The sequence below is a fragment of the Acanthopagrus latus genome, chromosome 1 (genome assembly GCF_904848185.1).
Source record: "Acanthopagrus latus isolate v.2019 chromosome 1, fAcaLat1.1, whole genome shotgun sequence".
In the NCBI taxonomy this organism is placed as follows: domain Eukaryota; kingdom Metazoa; phylum Chordata; class Actinopteri; order Spariformes; family Sparidae; genus Acanthopagrus; species Acanthopagrus latus.
Window position 1 is genome coordinate 15,401,147 of NC_051039.1, and position 24,701 is coordinate 15,425,847.

At 43.5% G+C, this 24,701-nt stretch overlaps 1 protein-coding gene across 1 annotated transcript in view; it reads left to right on the forward strand.

Moving 5' to 3' along the window:
* The window catches only part of pax5 (paired box 5), a 53,649-nt gene extending 32,094 nt beyond the window's left edge, over positions 1–21,555 (forward strand). Inside the window, exons 6-11 of the mRNA XM_037103463.1 lie at positions 1,076–1,260; positions 9,906–10,038; positions 15,502–15,603; positions 18,622–18,708; positions 19,808–19,894; positions 21,440–21,555. Coding sequence (XP_036959358.1) covers positions 1,076–1,260; positions 9,906–10,038; positions 15,502–15,603; positions 18,622–18,708; positions 19,808–19,894; positions 21,440–21,522 — 677 coding nt within the window. The 3' untranslated portion in view covers positions 21,523–21,555. The remainder of the gene's footprint in view (positions 1–1,075; positions 1,261–9,905; positions 10,039–15,501; positions 15,604–18,621; positions 18,709–19,807; positions 19,895–21,439) is intronic.
* Positions 21,556–24,701: the final 3,146 nt, after the last annotated feature.

The following is a 24,701-nucleotide window of genomic DNA, read 5'->3' on the forward strand; positions in this document are numbered from 1 at the left end:
ACAACCATTTGGCATGTTGCATTGTGGGAATCGTACAGGGGAGGTTTTGAAGAGAAAGAAGAAGACAATATCTGTTTCTACGGCATTTTGATCCTTTTGTTGTACTGTATGTTGACTGTCCGAAAAACTAGAGTTGTGGATGTTACTGACAGAATTATCCTTTAATGAATGGTGATCAAAGTTTTCTTTCTTTCTTTCTTTGTTTTTTCTTTAAGATCACAGTCTGGCACAAATGGATCTGTATTTTCAGTCCAAATGGAAAAAAAATATAGATTTGAAGCCCCTTCCCCATCTCCACCTGTCCGTCATATCACTCCCTCTGCTGCTGCTGGACAGACACTGACACACACACACACACACACACACACACACACACACACACACATCAAACACACAGTGACCCCCAGGACTAAAATAGGCTCTCAGGAGCGGTTTGGAGCAATGAATTGGCTCTATAGCGGGGGATTTTCACCCTCATCCCCTTTTTCTCTTTATCTTTTTTTCTCGTTCACTCTTTCTAATCATTTGTGGGCCGCGACTCTTCACAGCTCTTATAATTGTCTCGTTCGGTCCCTCAGCCTTGCAATAACTGCAGGATACGAGAGCTCACAGTCTAATACTGATACCACAGCAATATATATTTGTGTGTCGTGTGTGTGTGTGTGTGTGTGTATGGGTGACACGACAAGAAGTGTGTATATATGAGGGGGCTAGAGTGTACTTTTTGAGAGATCAAGACGGAGGGACAGCGTATGCTTGGTAATGGATTGCATTTGTATAGCATTTTCTCTGAGTCTCCACAATCTATGAAGTCACTCAGTCCTAAATCAGCTCAGTGGGGTTCATTTGAGTCCATACATTGCTCAAACTTCTCTCTCTACATCTGCCGCAGTGATTTATTTTTTTTCAACCCTCCCTTCAGTCCTCTATCACCGCCATCTTTCTGGATTCTCCTGGTTACAGACTCACAGCCACCTCCTTAACTCTTTGAACCCCTTCTATTTCACTTAATCCTCCATTAAATGTCCTCCATCTACAACCCCTCTAACCTCATTCCTTTCTTCGGTCTTTCTAGGTTTGCAGGAGTCGCCGCTGGCCAACGGGCACGGCCACAGTGGGCGGGACTTCCTCAGGAAGCAGATGAGAGGGGAGCTGTTCTCACCGCAGCAGATCGAGGTATTGGACCGTCTGTTTGACAGACAGCAACCCTGTCCAATCCAATCCAGCTCTGACCTCTATCTGAGCCCTGACTCTGGCAAGGTAAGGGCGTGGCACCGTGCAGGCTCTGGGCAGACGTCAACAAGACTATGGGTTGCTCTGATGACAAAATAATGCAGGGGAAAAGTTTCCATTGAAAACTACTTCTAAACCTACTTCCCTAACCAGCCCCATATTTATGGTTTGAAAAGTCAAACAGCTATGCTTTCCTAATGTTTTAAAGATCCAGTGTGTAGGATTTAGGATGGTTTATTGGCAGAAACTTTATTACAGTACAATTACCTGAAAACAACGTTATTGTTACTTTAGAATGAACCATTCATATCATATATGCCACGCCATTTCATATACACAGGGAGCAGGTCCTCATCAGTGGAGTTCGCCATGTTGCACCGCCATGTTTCTACAGTATCCCAGAACTGACAAACCAAACAGTGGCTTTAAAGGCAGGATTTTTACATTTTTAACAGCCTCTGTAGTAGAGGGTGAGTTGAGGCGTGTCACTAAATCCTACACACTAAACCTTTAAATAGTTATGTCCTAGATGTTGCTCGTGCAGGATTTATTTAAAGTCAGATGACTTTTAGTGCTCATCACTTCAGTTTGGACGCACTAGTTTCAGGTCACTTTGGACCAAAACGTTCTCCAAATGATCTCACATGATATAATTTTTTTGTAATGAATTGTAAGATTGGTGCACAAGACATAATTTTGTGCCAGCCACAACAGCCTGATCAAACCGTCTGGCATGTTTGAACAAGAAATCTGCAAAACATGAAGCTGCTCATTATGCAACGGCTTAAAAGGCTAATTCGGTGAGTTTAAAGTGAGAAAACAGTTGAACTCTGAACTGTTTTTGAGTTCATGTTGCGTGAACTATGATGGATAAAAATGAATAAATGTGACTTTTTAATCAAAGACTAAAACTGAATCTAAAATAGCTGCCAAAATGAACACTAAGCCCAAAGTAAGAAGTGATCTCAATCAGGCCATCCCTGTGTTGTCTGGTCGGAGGTTCCAAATACTTAATACCTCAAACTTAAACTGTAATGAACACAAAGGAAATTAGAGCATGTACTGAGACTATATTCATTTTTGACATAATTAGGCCCTTAGGTCAGTGAGCTAATTATTGGTCAGCAGATAAAAAAGTTTGTTTGTTTGATCTGCAATTGTATTGTTAATCTTTATTTTGTAAAGACTCTAAGGCCTTAACGTTATGGGGGAAATCTAACTGCATTAAGACGACTTACAAACAGAGCCCTATCTTTAAACTCTGTTGCCAGATGCTTGTCTCTGCTTTTAGCTTAAAGCCTGTCCTGCCTGCTATGCCTTGCCATGCCATGTCAATCCTGAAGAACCCAGTCAGACTGCATAATGAAAGTGGTCTGAGTGGTCTGAAAATGCCAACATCAAGCCGTGTTTCCCTGTCAGCCTGACTGACTGCTGTGAGCTTCTGTGCTCTGATACGTCGACTCAGTCAGGCCTGCCCTATTGATGTTCCTATAATCTAGATACACTGCAGGGGTTAATGAGCATATTGACCCGGCTCTTATTATGACCTCACTTCCTGCTGCTTGGGGACGGCGATGGTGAGCTGTCCACATGCTGATGCATCTTGGGATTGTACTGCCTATGCGTGTGTGTGTGTGTGTGTGTGTGTGAGAGAGAGAGAGAGAGAGAAAGGGTGTGTCTGTGTGTCTTAATGTTGCATCTAAATTGACCTCCCACCCTCTCCCAGCAGTAAGTAAATCTGAGTGGAATAGACAGGTGTAAGTATGACGCTGAATAACAAAACGACAACAAGCCGGCATTTGTATTCTCTCGACACCTTTTCTCAGATGTCCTCTAATCTGCGGCCCTGCGGAAATATTTTGCGAACGTCTTAGAATGACACTTCCTTTAAAGATGTGCCTACTTCAGGTTTATTTAATCAGTCCATGTCAAGGGCAAAAGGACAAACACTCACTAAAGGAGCAGCAGTATATGGAGTCACATCCAGGCTACAGCCTTAGACCTATAGGGCAGAGTTTCTTCTTTTAGCCCATTCACTTCCCCCTGACCGACATGGGGAGTGGAGTGGCACAGGGCGAGAGGTCGACAGGGATTGGCTCTAGTAGCTCTATAGACTACGACTCAAGACTATAATACCCATGATTCATAGGTCAGTGTCCTCTCTGAGCCCGGTCAAGCCACTGGGGTCGGGGATAGGGGCTTTAAACCGTAGGTCGCAACGGGGTCACACTGGAGCTGTATTGTGATTACAAAGAGGCGCGCACACACTCGCCCTCTCTCTCACACACACATTAATCTACATCACTATCTGTCCCTCTACCTCCGCTCCCTGCTCTCATCCTGTCTAGCCGACCACCCCCCCTTTTTCACTCGCCTGCATTTCCCAGAGGGAATGATTGACAGTCATACCCTCCAACACTGACACGCTGACAGCCACAGCTCAGCCGCTCTGGTATGTGGGCTGAGGTGTGTGTGTGTGTGTGTGTGTGTGTGTGTGTGTGTGTGTGTGTGTGTGTATGTGTGTGTGTTTGTGTGTGTACGAGGTTATGGTCAAGGAGGGTCATGCTGTGCTGTGACTGACATTCCTAAAAGAAGTCTGGTAAATACTTGGTCCTGCTGTTGGGGGTTGCATTTGACAGAGTGTCAGCTTGTGTGTGTGTGTGTGTGTGTGTGTGTGTGTGTGTGTGTGTGTGTGTGTGTGTGTGTGTGTGTGTGTGTGTGTGTGTGTGTGTGAAAGAGAAAGAGAAAAGGAGCAAGTTGAAAGTAGAGGTGCGAGCGGCTCAATTTCAGGTACCAACAGTATATTATAATGCTATACTAATATACTGTAATTTCAGCGGTTATTTCAAGCTCTTCGTTATCTTTTCGCTTTCTTGCCCTGACACACGAGCCTCATTCATTATTTCTTCTCCCTTCATCCCGCCTGAATAGATAAAAAGTTAAAAATTGCTCACGTTCCTCACAAGTAAATCTTATTTTATCTGTCACCAGTAGTTACTCCGCTATCCTGTTTGTCTCAGACCTTTTTCTTTATCTTTCCTCCCTAACAAGCCATCCTTTTATCTCATCTCCCTCTCCTGCTCTTGTTCCCTCTCTCCCTGTAGTCTATTAAGTCCCACTATTAATTTGTGTGTGCGTGCTCCTATGTGTGTCTGCATGTGTGCCTGTCGGAGAGAGTTCATTTGAATTTCCCTTCAATCACTTCCTATTACCCAGGTGATAAATCAGCAGGGCTGACGGAGCCCCCACCCATCGGTGCTGCCCCCGGGTCCAAATGCCCACCCCAGCACCAACCAGTGGGGCTACACTGGGATATAAAAAGAAAAGTCTGTGTCATTCTCTTCATCCAAAAAAGCTTAAAAAGACATAGAGAGGTTGAAGGCGATTTCTTGTGAATGGTTAGACTGGTCAAAAGAGGACTCAGAATGCGCTGTCTCTGACAGATTGTTAGCCCCTTTACCTCTTTCTGTATTGTCAGCGAAATCATGATACAAAATGCTATTAAAGGTAGAGGCTCGTGATTTTCTGCATATTTCTTACTGTCATCAAGTTCCAAGAAAAGACTTCCCAATGTGTCGCTCAATACGTCTAAGTTATTAGTTCCCACAGAAATTGTGAATCTTAAAAGACAGGTCACAAATGTGTAGCGTCATTAACAAAAAGGCTCATTCATTTCTTAAAACAGCTGAGCACTGTAGTTGTAACAGAATTGAATAGTGCATTGAGGTTGAGGAAGTATTTACGTTAGCAGGTCGTGGGAACACGAGTTCCCTGCAACATCGCCGACTTCAACACAGTGGCCTGTCGTTGAATTGTAATGACACAAAGGTAAAGACTACATTAAGGTTTTCATACAGTAAGCAAAGGGAATTTTTCCACAAGTTGTTCGCTCAAATCCAACGTCTGGACCATATGTGCTTCGTCTCTGTTGATTGTTAGCCGTGAGCTAGCTAACGGCAGAAGCTCCTGCAACAATAGGATTGTTTGTGTTGTTGCAGGGAGCACAAACAGTGTGACGCAGGCCACAATGCGAGTTGCTGTGGTAACAAAAATTTCTCACTAACAAGCTAATTGCCTAAGTAATACTACTAAGCTCATGACAACAATGGTGTGTCTGATTACAATGGCTGTTTCACTGTGTGTGGAGCGCTGTGTTTTATCACTCTTCACACATTTCCTGCTGCGGCAGCTTCACATCAAACCCATTTGACTGGCAAAACACGTGTTGACTTTTATTGTGAAGTAGGCTAGTCACAGGAAATGCTCTGTGTTCAGTGAGCTTTAATACAAATTGCTATCATTAATCAAAAATGCGTTGACGGACCAAAACAGCCATCATTTCCGCCATGTGTTGACAGCAGATCAATTTCATATCAGGTGGTAGTTTTATACAGTCTATGGGAGTAATGGAACAAGAAGGAGCTGTTAGATGAGGAGCTTCAGGTGACGGACTGCACTCCTCCAGCAGTGAGGTAACAACTCCTTTTGCCTCATTAATGTTACCAGGTTCCTATTAGACTTGGGTTTAAATGAGAATTACTGCCGCATAGGCACTTTTGGTTTTCGCTTCAACAGCAAACCGTCTGCCATCATCTGGTAGGTTGACTCTTCTTACTGTCGTTACGTGAAAAGTGAATGAGACGATAACCTTCTAATCCGAATGGTTGAGAAAGAACAGAACAAAAAAATGACACATCATGGCAGGAAGAGTTCAGTTCCTGATAGATGTAGACCGTGCTGCTGGCTAGCTGATTAGTATTGAGGGGTCGACTGACAAACTGTATGTTCTGACTTTTGAGTGGAGAAAAATGTGTATGTGATGTCCAATTTACTTGTCTTGACTCCAACATACACTTTGCACTCTGTCTATCAGGCTTTTGGCCTCACAGGCAATACTTTACAAGTTGGATCAATTAATTGTTGGTTCTGGTTTTGTCATGAGTTTTGTTGACTGTGAGAGAAACAGCCTTACCCGCTCACTCCTGTGATGGGATCACTGTTCTGTACGTGAAACAACGAAAATAGGCACAGGGCACCAAAACACAAACATTTAATTTCCAAATTTAAATCAATCATTCATAAAATAGAAATGTTAGGCCACGTCTCCATCCAAAATGTATGAACTTTTACAGCCTCTCCCCAGAGTTGAGGTCCATCTGGCTCGTCAGGAAATGAATATCCTCCCCACTGCTGCCACGCTCAGTTTGAGCGCAGATGAATTCCTTCCCCACAATCCCTGTCTCAGTTTGTGGGCCTCTGAGGGAATTGTATTTGTTTATAGTCAAGCCTTTTTCCATCAGGGGTACACAAGACAATGTGGAGAGAAGCAGAGAGAGAGAGAGATGGAGAAATCGGGAGCTATTTGGGGAATGGAGAAAAGGAAAATACTATTATGCAAATAGGGCAGGCCAACAAGGCCAATGTGTGTGTGTGTGTGTGTCTGTGTGTGTGTGCGTGCGTGTGTGTGTGTGCGCGCGTGTGTGTGTGGAAGGGCCGATTAGGACTCATCTGTTATTGATGTGAAATTTGAACCAAACCATTACCTATCCAGATCTGAGTCAGTAGACCAACCTGCTGTGTGTAAGTGAGGGCATGGGAGAGAGGATGAAAACAGTGGCAGTGGCCACACACTGTAACGTTAAATGACTATTCATAGATATTAAGTTATTTTTCATCATTAGGATGTAACTCTTTCATGAGGAAAAGGGTAGAATTATGCTGCTGATGTCATAAAGTAATCCAAACAATCTGAATACCTGCAACTGATTGGCCAACACAATGCAAAATGTTGCAGTGGAGCCAGGTTCAACTTTTATTCTGGACGACACTGCATTCTTCTATTTTTTTTTCTTTCTGGTAGCTTTCTGCCCACTGTGTCAACAGAGCGGCTGCTTTTTATTCGTGCAGTGCCGAACAAGGCCTCCTTCCCAAAGGAGCCGTGCTTACTTAGTTGCAATTCTTTCCACATTATTTTCTCGCCTCCACTTTTTCTCATGTCTGACAAGCATTCGGCTCTCTCCGTCATCTCCATCCCCATCTGTCCTCCTCTCGTCCTTCTTTCTGCCCGTAACTTCCTGCCCCTTGCCCAGCTCCTCTGCCACCTTTTCTTTTAACCCCCCATCTTGCAATGTACCAGTCCCCCGCCACCACCAACATCACCACCTCCACCTCCAGCACCCCCCAAACCCCAACCCTTCCATGGCCCGGCAGCTGCGTCCCTCCTCTTTGATGAGGGCTGATGGCGCTGTATGAGCGGTGGAATTGACAACATTTACGGGGCCGAATGAGAATGATCCATCTTCCTTAGCGGGCCTGTCACCCCACTGGCCAAACTTCATCATGGCCAATTACCACGGCAGACCCCTTCTTCTCCGCCGCTGCTGCTGCCCGGCCCCCATCTACATGGATACATGGACACATTAGACACCATTATAATAAGACAGAGAGCGGCCAAGAGAGGGAGGAGGAGGAGGAGGGAGGGGGTGGTGCAGCGATAGCATGTATGAATTGGGTGAAAAAAAACTACAGGTGTGATGTGTGTGTGGGGGGGGGTCATTTAGAGAGAAAAGAGGGCTTAAAAATGTGTCTGAAGTGTAAAGAGAGCAAGAGAGAGAGAGAGGGAGATGTGTGTGTAGTGTACTGGGTAAGCTCTTATTTGGCAGGTCACAGTCCAGTGGTTGTGTTGTGTGTTGACGAGCACAGGGGTGTTTAAGAGGTCAGTGAGCACAAACACACGCCTACACTTACACGTCCTCACACACACACACACACACACGGATGCAGAGGTATTAAAAGGGTCAGTGCAGAACTCTCACCTCATCACCTAAAGGAAATTCTGATTGCTGTCATTAGTGTACACACACACATGCACGCACACACACGCACAGAAATGTAGTTTTATCATTTTTCTGCACAAAGACAGAAGTATGTTGCAATTATTTGCGCAAATTCTTACCGCTCCACATACTGGAGCACATTTTAATGATTCAAATGTTACTATTTTTCACTATAACTTTCCCAGAAAAACATCAAATGATGCGTCAGAGAGTGAGGATTGAAGTCTGGGAGCGAGACTAAACATAACGAGAATAAAACTTTTCCTCTTCTGAGAACATTTCTGACTGAATTGCGTCAGATTTTAAAAGGCAAGGTCTTTGTTTAAGAATCAAGACAACATCTCCCATGATCCTGTTCTACGTCAAAACATCAGCAATTACATACTGTGTGCTTAATGCTTACATTTTCACTGTGTTTTTCTATATATATACACATTCTATAAAATACACAATACATACAATCAATCACAGACCACACCACCAGTAGACAGGTCATTTGCCCATCATGGGTGTTGCAGCCCTGAGAATCGGTGGTTAATCTATATATAGTTGGTCATCAGTATCATTGCCATCACTCTAAATCACCACACACACACACACCAGGGCGGAGAGATGAGGATGGATGGGTCATGGTTTAGTGTTGGGGTCAGACTGAGGTGAGGGGACAGTTTCCATTATCCATCTATCTGTCTGCATTTTGGGACAGGGCACGCTCAGCCAGTTTGTAACAGTGGCTGCCTCATGAGTTTTTGTCTGCATGAACTTGGTTGATACAAAGGTCATGAAACATACTAAGGACAACGGACTATTTGTTTTTTTCTCATCTTAGATGAACTGAATGTCACATTTTCAGTGTTGTCCATTGTGATCTTTTCACTATTTTGTGGCACTAGAATAGATTACAGCAAAGACAATATCAGAAGAAGTTTACGAGGAGTACAGAACTTCTTTTAGGTTTTTGTTTTAATCCCAAGTAATTTTACGTCATGATGCATATCTGCATAAACAAATAACTATTACATGTACTTTACTGTAATGTTGTAACCCTCTATTTGTTTTGACACTTTTTAATCTTCACTGCAGCTTCAAGGTCTGACTATCTGGAAGATCCTCTAGAGAGTTTTCACAGAGAAAATAATCTGTACAACTAGATAACAACCTGATATTGCTTTGTCACTTCAGTCTCTTCTCCTATATGTCTTTAACGTGTGCACACTGTTTGTGTGTGTGTGTGTGTGTGTGTGTGTGTGTGTGTGTGTGTGTGTGTGTGTGTGTGTGTCTTTAGAGCACTGGGAGTCTGTGTGGATGTGTGTGGAGATGATCACGGTTCTTATTGTTGTTGGTATCTGGGGAGACAAGAGGCTTTGTGTTAGCCATGGTCTATGCGATGCCACTGCTTATATGTGTACAACGTGTACAATGTGTGTGTAGGTCTGTGTGTGTGTGTGTGCGCGAGCGAGTGTCTGCGGGTGAGAGAGGAGAGATGAAGAGAATGAGCAAGCTGATCCGCTGGTTATAGACTGTTGGACTTGGTTGTTCAGTAAATCCCTGTCTTTGTAAACAGATCAATATACTCTCAGCTGTAGGTATGTTCATGTGCATGTGCGTTCATGTGCGTGTGTGTGTGTTTGTGTGCTCATACTAAAGCTTCATTGCTCTTTGCAATAAGGATGGGGCAGCATGTTGGATTGCAGCAGGATGTAACAAACAAATTGATCACAGCTGTAAGCCACATCCAGCACTACAGTATTTATTCATGTTATATCGAACAGGAAACGTCATGATTTGTTCTTTTTCTTTTTTTTTATTCTCTCTCCACTTCCTGTCCCTGCTCAGACGTCAGATTATTCGGCCATGGCCTCACTAAGTGGTGGACTGGACGAGATGAAGAACAGTTTGGCCAATCCTGGTACAGGGGCGGAGTTAGGAGCCGGTGTATCCGGTCCACAGTCCTATTCACTCGTTCCAGGTAAGAAAGACCAGTATTTAACTGAAGTCTTGACTCTTGAAATTAACAGTCTGACTCAACACCCCTTGTCTCCGCGTCCCCTATGATGAGCCTATGCTAAAATCATGAAAAACAGCAAGTCCTCACAAGGGAAAAATGACCTTTTAGGTTACCTGTGAATGCAGCTCATTGTGACCCATACTGTTGTTTGTTGTTAGGCAGTGACCTCTAATGCTTGTAGTGGTTATTATTACAACAGCAAAGGAGGAAGTCAGGCAAAGTAGCATAAATAAACCACAAGTAAAGGGTGAGTTGTTTTTAACTGACTTAGTTAAGTTCTTTCATGTATGGCAGGTAAATCAAGTTACGTATGTTATATCTGTATCTTTGTAACCGAATTTACATAATTAATGTAGTTATTGTGACCTAAATTGTGTTTTCCTAAACCTAACCAAGTAGTTTTCTTGCCTAAACCCAACCAACTGCAACCATACACTTAAGGTCCTGTATCAATGTCGCTGGTATGCTGCAATGGCTACCTTGTTTTGGGAAAGGTGATACAAGTCGCTTTGGGAGTCACTGTAAATCGACCTTTTGCTTTAGCTCAGCTCCTATGTTAGTGGTGCTGGGTCAGGCATGTGCGAGCTGACCAATCAGAGCAGACTGGGTATTTAAGTTGGGGGCGTTAAAGAGACAGGATCTAAAAAAGAGAGTGTTTCAGAGGGAGAGGGACTACAGTGCTGTGGCCCTGGACAAAATAAGAAACCTGAGCATTTAAACCTCATCTAGTGCATTTTGAGCCTTTTCTTTATTTGTGGGGAGTTGACAGCAACATTAGTTTCAGGCCTGGTGAGGTTACATTTGATCTATGGTAAGAGCCCCCAAAAAACTAATTAATTTAAAGTAAATTACCATAAAAATTTTCAATGAATCCAGCAGTAGAGTATGCTTCATTTTGCATATTAACAACCTCCAAATCCTGAAGAGATGCAGAGTCAGATATTGGTTGAGAATATAAACTAAATGGTTGTGCAACAAAATAATGAATCTAACTGTCGCGAGTGGTGTGATGGATTTCTTTTTTGCTCTGGATGTGTGATCACAGCTCATTCCATATCAACACATGACAGAGAAAAAAAAATGAAGCCTAGTGCACCGGTCTGACCTCAGTATAAAAAAAATAGAGTAATTCGTATTCCAAACACAGTGAGCAATACATCGTTTAAGTCCACCTCAGCAGTGAGGGAAGCTACATGGATTCTAAGTGATCCTGCTTAAAGAGCTCAGTGCTTTGGATCTCAGGAGAGGTGAGAAGCCCAGAGGAAAAGAGGGGAAAGAAAGGTGGAAGGATGGAGGAAAAGTGAGAGCCTCGTCTCGTCCTGTGTCTCCATTTAGGGGCACCGGGAGAGGCAGCGGTTAATTAAGAGCAGACCAGGGAGCGCTTGGACAAGGCTTCGACTTTCCCATCTGTAATGAGGGGAATCATAGAGCTGGGAATTTGGGATATCTGGGAGAAGGCTCTTTTTTTTACCCTTTGAAACCACTGAGGAATATTACCTGCTCAAGTCAGGAGAAATAGAGAGAGAGAGACAGAGAGAGACAGAGAAAAAAAGAGAGAGGGAGATAAAATTTCCATTTCTGCTTATGCATGCAAACACACATTCATATTCACGCACACACACACACCCTCTGAATATTATGCATGCATTTCCTCTCCTGTCTTTTCCCTCAGAATAGAGCTCCCTCTAGGGGATCAGATGTCTCTGTGTTTGACGCAATGTTATTGCATCCTTGAAGTGTTGATACTCCGGACACACGCTGTAGAGCAACATTTACACATTCAATCTTCCTTTCTGAGGCCTTTCCGAATCTGTAGGGCATTTTCCCTTTTTTTTTTTTTTTTGCCCTGTATGAGTGCAAAGGGACCCACTGTACAGCCTCGATTCCCTCCAGGTTTGACACATGTTCCTCTGATGGCTGTTTGATGCGGAGGAGTTAGAGAGAGAGAGAGAGAGAGAGTAAAAGAGAAAAAGAGGAAGGGGATACGTGTTCATGTGCAGCTGCGAGAGAGCACGGAGGAGACTTGTACTTGTTCGTTGACCTCTACGGCAAAGCTGTGGAGAACAGATACATCAACACAACTGGCATACATATGCACAAATACACTGCGTGCACAGACACGGAAACACAATCACACACACACACACACACACACACACACACACACACACACACACACACATGCACACACACCTCAGAGGATCTGGCCCTGTCTGCCCCCTCTAAGTTGGGCTGTAGAGAGTCCATCTCTCCTCTCTCCCACCCTCTCCTCCCTCTCCTCCTTGCCCTGTGCACTGACCCTGAGCGGATGAGTAGCCCGTCTGCACTAATGCCTCGCTGTCGCGTCAAACGCAGAGAAAAACTTTACTACACCGAGACAGCAGAGAGGAGGCGGAGAGGGACAGAGGAGGCTGGAGTCGAGAGGGGATCAGTGAGAGAGAAACACAAGTAGGGAGGGAGGTGTGGAGGCAAATATCAAGTGGAGAGGACGGAGGCATGAGAGGACGAGATGTTGGAGCCTCGCTTCGTTTGAAGGCACACAGTTTTCTGTGTTTACTCCCCTTTTCTCATTTCAAGTCCATTCCTCCCCCCCATTTCTGTTCTACTTGATTTTTCTCCCTTAAAGCCAGACTGACAACAGATGTTTGAGGTTGACCAGTACTGAAATTTAGAAACTGAAAATATTAAAAACAAGGAATAATCCATTAACACACTTACACATTAACATGCATTCCCTTCAGTAGGATTTTTAGCCAAGCTATCAGCAGGAGTCCAACAGTGACAGCGTCAGTCTGTCGTTCCACCACTCCAGACTGCAACATCTCAGTTTTGTACAGACATTCATGGTCCCCAGAGGATGTAGGCCTGTCCTAATGGTGCCCAATAGAATATTTAGGGCTTCAAATTTAATCAAAATGTTATCAAAATCACATTTCCTAGTTTTTCCTAGTTTTATGTCCAAAGCGACTGAATATCTGCAAAACCAATGACATTGTTATCAGGCTCAGCTGTGCTTTGTGTTTACCTCGTGTTTTAAGTAGCAAATGTTAGCATGCTAACACACTAAACTAAAATCTGTAACATCACGCAACTTAAACCTACTTAACATCAGAATCTTTCAGCTTTATCATTGTGAATATATAAGCATGTAAGCATAAAGCACCACTGTGTCTAGACATTTGTTAGCATGGCTGACCTTTGAACAGGATTTGTTCTGAACAAGACAGTTTACTGCTTGTTGGAACGGTATGGTGGACAAACTTGGTGATCTATAAATCACCTCATATATCTTCTGTATTTCTGTTCTGCAATAGCTTCTTTAGTTATCGGCCGACATATACGACCGTTTCAATTTACAGCGTTTGCATGAATCTGAACCAATATTGACTTGTTTATCAGAACAGCCAATTTATCTGCCTGGTTCCATTCCCCTGTGTCAGTAGCTAAATACATTAACTCCACCACTGACTTTAAAACAGTTTTAAGTACTTGTATATTGACCAATTATATTCATTTTCTCTTTACATATTAATAAGTCAGATATTCTTTAGATAAAGATTGTACATTCAAAAGATATACATTCAAATTAGCTCTACCTTGATAGACTTCGGCAATAAAATGCTGCGTACATGTTTATTCATCTTGCGGATTAGTATGTAATGGAGTATTAACATTGTGGTGTTACTTTTACTCAAGTAAAGACATCATTTTCAACTACTCCTCCATTCACTCCTCTTCCTCTCTGTCCCCCATGTTCTCTCTATTTTGTGTGACACCATCTTTCTCCATGTCTTTTATATTCTCTTCTCTATTTCCCATCTCCTCCTCCTCCTCCTCCTCCTCCTCCTCCTGCTCCTCCTCTCAGTTAGTTAGTGGTGGTTAAGTGGAGGGGAAGTGAATGGGATTGATGGTGTTAGCATCTGAGCTGTTTATGATGATGATAAATGTGTGTGTGCAAGGGGGAGGAGTAGGGTGTTGACGCTTGTGGGTGCATGCGTGCAGTTGTGTGTGTGTGTGTGTGTGATGATGATGAATGGAGGGCTCCCTCTCCACGCACTCCCAATGTCTACTGCGTGCAAACATAGAGAAATGATTTGGGCCGACACACTGTCATGTAGTCTAATGCAGTTATATATCCAATCCACCAAGTGACAGAGAGAGGAAGGAGGGGGGAGACGGCGGTAACGAGAGAAGGGGGAGCCGGTAAATTAATAGATGTCAGTGGATGGAAAACAAGAAGGAAAGAACAAAAGAGGGATAGACACCCTAAATGTGTTTCTGGGGGGAATTTCACAGTAAAGATCCCGTACGAGGTTTAGAGATTTCAACAGGATCTTTGCAGAATTTCAACAACAGTCAAATTCATTTTTTGGTATTTGTCATCATTTCTGTCAGGAGTGAAAAGTAAAATCTAGAGCAAAGAGTAACAAACTTAAAGGGTCAGTTCATCCCAAAATAATCCATCTAGATCGTTGAATTGTTGAGTTTTTGAGGTATTGGACGAGAGATGCTTGACTTGACTCTTAAATGCAATGGAACTACATGCTTGTGGTGCTCAAAGTGCTCCGATAGAATACATTAGAAAAACTCAACAGCAGTGTCTTTTTACAAAAATCCTGTCCGAGTTACTCAAGATAATCCACAGACCTTGTTGTGAGCGGTTTCATGCAGGAACTTATTTTCTATTTCTATTTTCCAGGCTCATGCTCATGATAGTGCGGGATGTAAACATTAATGGCGTCTTTCTCGGCTGACTGGCAGTGAGTCGGCCTCTCGTCCCTGAGTAGACACAGGCTTCACACTGCACAGCAATACAGAGAATACATGAAACTGGAATATGGCGATAAAACAAGGTCATGATTTCCAGAAAGAAATCGACTTGTGGTGCTTTGAGCAAAAAAAGAAAAAGAGTGCCATCTTGTTCCAGTATATTGAGGAGAAGGCTGACATCCTTATGACCAATATATCTATAAAAAATGTTGATTTGGGTATATTTGACAATGATACAAATGTATTTAAAACATGTTTTATAGTTCCTTTGCTGTACAAACACTAAAAGAGTGTCATCTGTCAAATTTAAAACTTGAATCGTTACAGTGAAGAAGGACCATTGAAGCAATAAAGGCAGAAATCATCACAAACATCAATATTCTCTAGTTTCTTACATTTTTAAGGGAAAAGGGTAAATATCTGGGTTTTGGACTTTCGATCCCACAAAAGAAGTTATTGTGAATAAAATTGTGAGTTTTATTCATAAATTAATTTATTCTGTGTCATGTTGACGAATACAACGGACAGTGTTCAGATAGCATCGCCGATAGAACTATTAATAACAGAGCTGACTCTGCTGATATTAATTATAGCAGTAAAATTCTGATAACACCATATATGTGCGTTTGTGCGTGTTTGTGTGTGTCATTACAGGTCGAGATCTCGCCAGCACCACTCTGCCAGGCTACCCTCCTCATGTTCCACCCACCGGACAGGGCAGCTACTCCACCCCCTCCCTCACTGGCATGGTACCTGGTGAGTAAACGAACACGCACAGAGCACACACCATTTACACACAAACGCTCCCCACAAACACCATTTACACACAAGTACTGGCTCAAACAATTTCAACTTTTCTCACTGGCAAAGAGTTCTTCACATCCTCGCAGTATTTCCTCCTCCTCTCGCCACATTTCGTCAGATCTGTAACTGTACTTTCATATCTGTTTGAATTCCCTCTCGGTGTGTGTGCCCACTGTGTCCCGTGTGTGTGTAAATGTGTGTGCCTCTTCGGGGGGTGTACTTAGCATTGCCACTTCCTCCTTCTTGTCTGTCTACACTATGGCTGACAGTGCTCCCAGGGGGTTGGCATGTGTGTGTGTGCGTGTTTGTGTGCACCTATATGTGTGTGTGTTTGTGCCTGTGTTGTGTGTGCGCGTCTCTCTGTGTATCATTAGAAACCAGCCACAGTAGCACAGCTGTCCCTCCTCAACATTAGTAATTTGTTTTTAATGAGAATCACCAGTGACCCACGACTAATTCATTCATTCCCTTCCACTCTGCCTTCAACGCCGCTTTTGTGTTTCAATCCTGGACCGCCATTCTTCTTCTTCTCCTTCTTCTTCTTCTTCTTCCCTCTTCTTCTCTCTTTGCTCTCTCTCTCAGTCTTGCAGTCTTGCTTGTGGTCAGTGTGAAGAACACTGCAGATAAATAAAGGCAGAAACACAAAAGTAACAGCAGCAAAGTCAAAAGCAGTGTTTACAAGTTCTTGTCTCTGTGTATTCCCAATCATTCTGTCTGTGACATGTTCACACACACGCACACACACACACACACACACACACACACACACACACACACACCCTCTCAGTGGACATGTAGGAACAGCACGTCTAAAGACGGGTAACCCTGTCCCCCTGCGCTCACCCCATCCTGTCCTCAGGTTTGACAGCATATTTGTGTGTGTGTGTTTGGGTTTGCTGTATGTTTATGTGTGTGCTGGCATGCAGTTGTTTGTGCGCATGTGTGTTTGTTTTTGACAGGGTGTGTGTGTATGTGTGTGTGTGTGTGTGTGTGTGTGTGTGTGTGTGTGTGTGTGTGTGTGTGTGTGTGTGCGACCTTGACACTGAGCTACACAAGGGAGACCCCTGAGCCTTTTCCACCCTCCCTCCCCTCGTCTCCTAAACAACCTGACACGTTGCCGTCACTACGGTGATGACAAGGGGAGGATGTTCGCACCCAGGGATGCCATAGAGACCACATCCCGACCCCACCTGACAGACGCGGCTAAACATAAGCACACAAACACACACACACACAAAGGGTAGTGTGAGAAAGAAAACTTGTACACCCAAACACACGCGCGCACACAAACAGTCTCGACATCTAAATTCCTCTCGGTGAATATCTGAAGCTGCCTGACTCCCTGACTGGAAAGAGTGGAGGAGATAATCTCTCAACTTTGCTCCTCCAGCTCCGCCATGTTTTATCTCAGCACTTCTCAGGCAAATTATCCTCCTTTTTGTCCGCTCTGTCTAATATCATACCTTCATTAAGCAAGCAACTCTCTTCTGCTGTTCTTCTTCTCCCTCTCCGTCTCTCTCTCTCGCTCTCCCTGCAGCAGGGGGGCTGACACTCAGAGGGGGTGTAGAGGAGCAGTGAGGCAGAACCGACAGAACGAGAGGGAGAGAGGAGGGATGGGGTGGGGAAGGGGGGGTGGGGGTGGAGGAGGAGTGGGCGGGGGGGCATCAGGGTCTGTGACTGTCAGCTATGGGAGAGGGATCCCCCCGGGAGGAGTGAAGGTTCAGGAGAGAAAGAAAAGAAAGAGCAAAAGAGTGGAAAAAAAAAGGGAGAGCAAGTCAGCAGAGAGATGGGGTTAAAAAAAAAAAGAAAAGAAAAAAAAGAGGAGACGAAACGGGGAAGAATGTTGTTTTGATGTGAAGGGTGACGGGCTGGCTGTAGTCAGGCGGGCCAGAGGACAAGGGAGAAAAAATAAAAGAGAGAGGGGTGAAGGGGGGAGCGGGGAGGGGAGAAGACAAGAGGAAGAGTAGACCCCAGACAGTAAGTAGTAAATGAAGGAGAAAAGCTACGCTATCATCCACTGTATGGGAGGACCACTACAGTCCAGCTGAGATCTTCAGTTCAGTCAACTGGCGTGCAAACGGCTCCACTGAAAACGAAGGGCGGGTTGAAGCGAGATAATCTAAACAAGACCTTCAAACTAAATGCGAACATTCGTCATTTACAAACCACCGCCATTCAGATCGGCATGAGATTTTACTACTTTAACCATACTGGATCTGTTCCTTTATCATGATTTACGCCAAAAGTTAATGGGATCCATTTTGGGTTGACACCCGGCCTCCATCCAATTTTCGTGGAAGTCCATTTCCTGAGTGGGTGTTGTGTAATCCTGCTGACAAACTAATAACAAATGCACACGGGCAAAAACATTGATGTACTGATCCCTGTCTAGTCTGCTGTTTTGCTTGTGGGTTAGGTTTGTTTTGTAGTTGTTTTCCTCTGCCTGTAAAATGAAAATGAAGTATAATCTTTAAAAAAAAAAAAAAAAAGCTTAATCATGGTTTAGTTGGACTATTTGACAGGATATCTGATCAGTGTTTTCATGATCTTGATCAGTTCATCAGGGAAACAAAAATATGATGATAACAATGACATTTGAATTGAAGTCTGATCTCTCTCACCATATATATTCCTGGTGGTCAGAGGGAGAAACTAAATCGTTCGAAGCGGTAACTTCAACAGAGTTTTGTCAGCCAGAAACCGAACCAGGTTCTTCCTCATGGGGTAACTCAGGTGGTAAAGTGGCGAGGAGTCAGAGGCGTGCATGCACCAACTGAGACAACCAGTCTTTAGTGTCACGTATACGGGATATGAATAACCAGGTTTATGTTTGTGTTGTGTTGAACATTACATCCAAACTATGATCCAAACTTCTTGGTCTCTCAAAATGTTCAGCACTCGGTGAAACATCATATTTCTCCTCTGCTCTTTCTAAGCACACGCTGTTTCTCATCTTGTGCTCTCTTCCAGGGGGAGATTTCTCCGGAAGTCCATATTCCCATCCCCAGTATTCCACATACAATGAATCGTGGAGATTTCCCAACCCCAGCTTATTAGGTAGGTGTCTGCCACATGTCTCTGCTGCGCCCAGTTCTGCTGACCAGAACTGGATCAATAATTGTATCAATGAATTTCATTTCATTCCACCTCACATTCCAGTTCCAACCTCTCTAATGCGCTCTTGTAATATGCTGTATCTTTCATGCTCCGCTGTTCATTTTTCCATTACATTACATTTCTTTCTGTATTGTACCATACAGTACAATACATCAGAGACATACTAATGGCTCTGTGGAAGGTTTTTTTTTTTAAAGACTGGCAATTTGGGAGTGTGAATGGGTTTGAAGAAAAGCGAAGACAGGCAGAGAGAGAGAAAGAGGAAGGAACTGATTAATGGGCATTTATCTGCATAAACCATCAATGTTGCATTTTGGGGATTTTCATGTTATTGTGGAGGAAGTTCCGTCCGACCACTTATTTTTCATTTTGCATGCAGTTCCTCTCACTTCAGTGACTGAGACTGAACCAGACTTCCACCGGCGTCGATCTGCTGCGTTAGAATGAACAGGAATCATTAGTTTATATGAATAATTCACTTTGAAAAGGAAACATGACAAGACTTCAGTCTAAACTTGTTCTCGAACAACCTGGAGGGAGGCGTGATGGCAGAGTCCAAAAACAGAAATATAGAGAGAGATTAAAGGTGCAATATGTATTTTTGGAATCCATTTATTTGATATATTTTCCAAAACTAAATGAGCACGCCATCTTCATGGCTTCATAGGAATAAGGAACAAAGTCAACATCAGCTTCCAAAACACATCTTATCACTTTGTGTATGTTTATTTTTAGGTTTTTTTTTTTTTTTATGGTAGATTAGATTATAGCTCAAATTTTAGTACATACAGGACATGATGACATCAGTGCTCAAGAGGAACAATTAACCTGGAGCCTTTAAACAGTCAGTGTCAAAGTCATTGTCTTGGGAGCCGTTTTAGGGGTCACGTTTAAAGGTGAACCGGTCAGGAGGTGACGGCGTGAAGGTCAGTAGGTGAGAAGGGTCAGTGCCGTGCTGACCTGCAGCCCCCCACCCGTTTCTCTCCTCTCCTCACCTCTCGTCTCCCTCCCTCCCACCCTCCCTCCCCTCTGTCCCCAGTGTTTCAGCAGGATTATGGGTCTCTCCTGGGGACGGAAATCGGCTGCTCCTCCAGTCTCTTCACCAGCCAGGCAGGACAGATGCAAGGTAGGTGGAGAAAGAAAGAAAGAAAGAAAGAGAGAAAGAAAGACAAAAAGCAAATGAACGAATCAGGTAGAGCGTATGTGTGATTGTTCAGGTGTAATGATGAGGGAAAATGATGATGGGAGGACAAGGAAGAGACTGTAAAGGAACTTTTAGTCTGATAATGGACGAGCGGCAACGAAATCTGAGGACAAGATGCACGTAAGGAGACACTGAAAGGTCTGAGATTGATGGCAGAGGCTGCGATGCTGAGGGAAGGCGGGAGGGAGGAAGGATGAGAGTAGAGGTGACAAATGAAAGAAAGGGTTTTTTTTTTTATTTTAAAAAAAGAGGCAAAAGGGGAGACAGGGCGTCTGAAGTCTTGACTGAGACTAAATAGTTTGTCAGGCCGGCTTAATGCCTCACTTCCCCAAAGAGCCTCCTGAGATTACCTGGACTGTGGACAGACATAACCTGTCAACACACAGCTGGCCTGATTGATGGAAGTGACAGAGACAGGTGTGTGTGAGAGTGTGTGTGTGTGTGTGTGTGTGTGTGTGTGTGTGTGTGTGTGTGTGTGTGTGTGTGTGTATGTGTGGAGGTGAGTTCTTCTCTGTGTGTATTAAGCTGTGTGGGTTTCTGCGTGTCTTTGGGGTTACAGTATTGAATTGACCTCTTCCCTGAGGAGAGAATAGACTCAAGGGATCAGCGGTAGTAGAGCTGTACTCAGTGTGTCAGCTTAGACTGTCACTTAGATAGTGTGTGTGTGTGTGTGTGTGGGTGGGTGTGGGTGTGTGTGTGTGTGTCTGTCCGAGAGCGAGCCAAGGTAGCAGACGAGGAGAAGAGTGTCAGAAAGTCAACCGAGTTCCTTTTATTGGTTGTACACGACAAGGAGACTAATTTTTTCTGTCATTAGCTTCATCAGCTCATGTCATCTCATCCCAGCCTTTCACCGCTCACATTCAGTGAGTAGAATATAATCTGAACAGAAAATTGAACCTGCTCATTCCACATTTATGCTGCATTTATTTCAGTAACCCGAGTATTTGAAGGATAATTCAGATTTATTACAACTCTCTTCTTTTTTGTCATTTTGACCATCACTTCCTATCGGTTATAAAAAGAAAAAAAATGCGCTCGTCAAGTTAATTGCTCAGATCTGCGAATGTGACGACACTGTTGAGCAGGGAAAGATATGTGAGCGGAAGCATGAGAGGAGTCGCACACATTTTAGGCAAATTGCCTCAAGGTCGTGTATGCACATCCTAACCTATCAGGCGTGTAGTTAAAGACGTTTTACAGCATTTTGACACTATTCAACCTTATAACGTGACACTAAGTTAGCGCATTAGCTTTTCTCACTGTCCAAAAGTAGACAAAAATGTAACCATTGGTTTGTAGTGGCGATGTCACCATGTTCCCACATCCTTCCACACCCACTGAGCACAGTAATATGATCACCAAAAGCAGAAAGAACTACAAAAACAAGGCCAGAGTTTGAATAAATTAGACTTATTTTTTCATGTCTGTATGATTGACCGAAGCATTTGTCTGTGTGTTTCTTCCCAGGGTCACCGTACTACTACAGTGCAACATCACGGGGGGCGGGCCCTGCTGCCACTGCAACAGCCTCCGCCTACGACCGCCACTGACCCCTCCGACTGAAAGAAGAAGAAGATTGGGAGAAGGGGCCGGGGAGGGGGGGGCGCGGGGATGGATAGCACCAGCACCGCTCAGTACAAACCTACCAACGTATTGACGAATACGAAGATCTCAAATTTCTGACGTCAGTGAAGTTGTGAATTTTCGTAAGCCGACACGTAAGCCAACGAACACACGGCTGGGCTGCCACGCAGACAAACTACATGGGTTTGGTTGTAATGTCAGTAGCTGGTGTAAGCACGTGAATTTGGACCGCACCATAATCTATCAACACACAATCATCTACAAATCCAAGACATCAGTGGAGCAGCGATCGAGACCGTATTGTGATCTTCTAGGGTAAAATGTCGTGTTTTCAGGTTGGGAATATTTTTGATGTAATCATTAAGAGTTGATTGGAGCAAAAAAAAAAATCACTTTTTCAAACAAACAGTTTTTTGGTTTTTTATGCCCCAACATCAATCAATCAATTTTCTATGCCATGCTACGGTAAAGTAAAGACAATCCAATTCTCGTAACTTTAAATGACCAAAATCACCCATATCATCATCATTGTAGTCTCTCTGCTGTACATTCAGCACATTTCCCCTGGGATCACAATGCTTCATTAACGAGAGACTTCACTTTTTGAAAGTCTAGAGTTTCACGATTGGCTGTTTGCTAAGCCCCGCACTCCTTAGGTAGGCCCACTGTTCTTATGTCAAAAAAAATGCTATTTATTATGATGGTGGCAGATTTACATCAAAATTGTCGGGATTTTTGGAAACAATGGGTCCTTTATTTCGAACAGAAGTAGACAAATAGAGCCGCTTGCTAGCAACCATCAATTTAGTCATTGTAAAACAAGCCAACAATTTTCATTAGGAGATTTCATCAGCTGTGTGTAGTTAGCTTGACCCCACTCTCCAAAATCTTTCAGTTCTGAGTGACACTCTACCTACAGCCCCGCATCACTATGTCAGTGAGGCGGGCTTTAGCAAATGGTCAATTGCAGCAGTTGTAGCCAGATCCCAAACTGTGTCTTTACAGCCACACTTGCGTTCAAAGTGGTTCGAATGCTGCTGACTGACAGACAGGCCTTTCATTAAAAGCACAGCCAAGAATCTGAACCCTCAGTGTACGTGTTCACATCAGACCAAAATCAAATCCGCCCGGGGAGTGTCATTGTACAGGAAGGTGCTATCCTGCCTCTCCAGCCAAGATGTAGTCCTGATCAAGAGCTATTTATAAATGGAGGAGACACAGAGTAATATATTAAGAAGCTTTTCTGCGCTGCACTCCGTGATGAGAGTGAATGCCTGTAATGATTTATATGTGTCACGCTGTTGTGCTAGAGTAGTGATGATGATGACGACGACGACGATGCAGTGAAATATGAAATCTTAAAAACTTTCAACATGAAAAGAAGTCTTTGTTCATAAATATGATCCGATTGCAATTTTTCCTGTTTATAGTTTGTTGCCTGGTATCGGTTGACACAGGTGCCACTGAATGAGACAGCGTTTTTAATATCCGCTTCCTGAGCATTCGTAAAAGAAGAAGCAGGAAGCAGCGGCACCCTCTCTCTCGCTCTCTCTCTCTCTCTCTCGCTCTCTTTCTATTTCTCTCTTTAAACTCCCCAAAGATGGGCCCCCCTAGTGGATCGGCTGACTAACTACAAAAGCACAAAGAGACTCAATCATCATTTAAAGGCGCCATTTTACTTTTTTTGACTTTCTTTCAGAACCATAAAATACTTCTTCTTCTTCTTCTTCTTCTTCTTATTCCTCTTCTTCTTCTAGCCCCTTTTGAGTGCTTGTCCTTGTGCTGTTTGACATCCTGAAATTGTTTCTACAAAAGCTTTGCTTTTGTGAAGAACAAAAAAACAAAAACAAAACCGTTTTTATTTTGTTTGTCTCCTACATCAGTTCTGCGCTGTGACAATGTATGACACCAGGGTCGAGGCCTTACCCATCATGTACAGACAGAGTCGGACAGATTTGCCCTCGAGTGCGGATCTGAAATCAGTGTGTTATTCCTCTCAAGAGTTTGAGGGCCCATGGTGTTGATCTTGCATGGGGGCAACATCTTCCCAAAACTGTAGGTAGCTTCCTGTCTCACTTCTGTCCATACAAGATTTGTACAGTAATCAGTGAACGAGAAGAGAAGTCACAATGTCAATAGCAATTTCAATTATTCACATTTGAATTTTAGATTTTAGTGATGAAACTTCCTTTACGATAAAAAAAGACTTAAGAGGTATGTGGTGTTGTTTTAGCCATCGTCTGCAAGTGTTTACAAATCTTTTGTTTGTTTGTTTGTTTGTTTGTTTGTTTGTTTTGGGTATGTGTGGCTGACCGTAGCGCTTCATTGCTACTGTGTAGTTTTACTAGCTAACAGATTCGAGGCACCAAATCTGCAGCGTGAGACATAAGATATAGCTATATAAACATATACCTATAAACACTGAACAAAGCTGTTAGTTTCTCAATCTTTGTTGTTTCTGGGTTTTGAAATAGTGATAGAGTGGATCCTTTTACATTTGTAGACCTTAAAAGTTGTGCGCACACAACTCTAAAGAAGATTCTTATGACGGCTCACCCGCTGTGCTGCCGGTGCGCAGCGCAGCAGGAGCCCTTCCTTATTTCTGTCTTTCTCTCTTGATCTTTCTGAGGCATTATTGAACCTGAACCGCACCAGCTGAAAACAAGGACAGTGCCTTTAGTTTTATATGTCAACGACCCCCCCCCCCGACTGACCACGCATCACTAAAAAACAAGATTCAGCGTCCCTCCCTGCGACTCCTTAAACAAAACCTTGATAAAGCCTATCTGCCCGTGCGAGCACAGTGTTATAGACCAGACGCCTTCCACCAATATGTAGCTGTCAGTGATTTCAGTACCAACTGCGGATAATAATTCACACTCTGTACCAACGATAGCATCGCACCTCTGATAACAGGGCCTAGCCCCGATCCAGCACCCTGATGGCATCGATATATATCCTGGAACTTGAACATTTCAGTCACAGGCTGACTCTTAAATTTGTAACAGTGGTAACAAAAATACAAACTCATCTGATGGAAGATCCTCTTAGCATCAAACAATGTCAGGCAAAGGGCAAAAAAGACAGAACAGACAGTATTTTAAAGAAGAATCTGTACTCTTTACTGTGTTTTTAGCCATGTAAC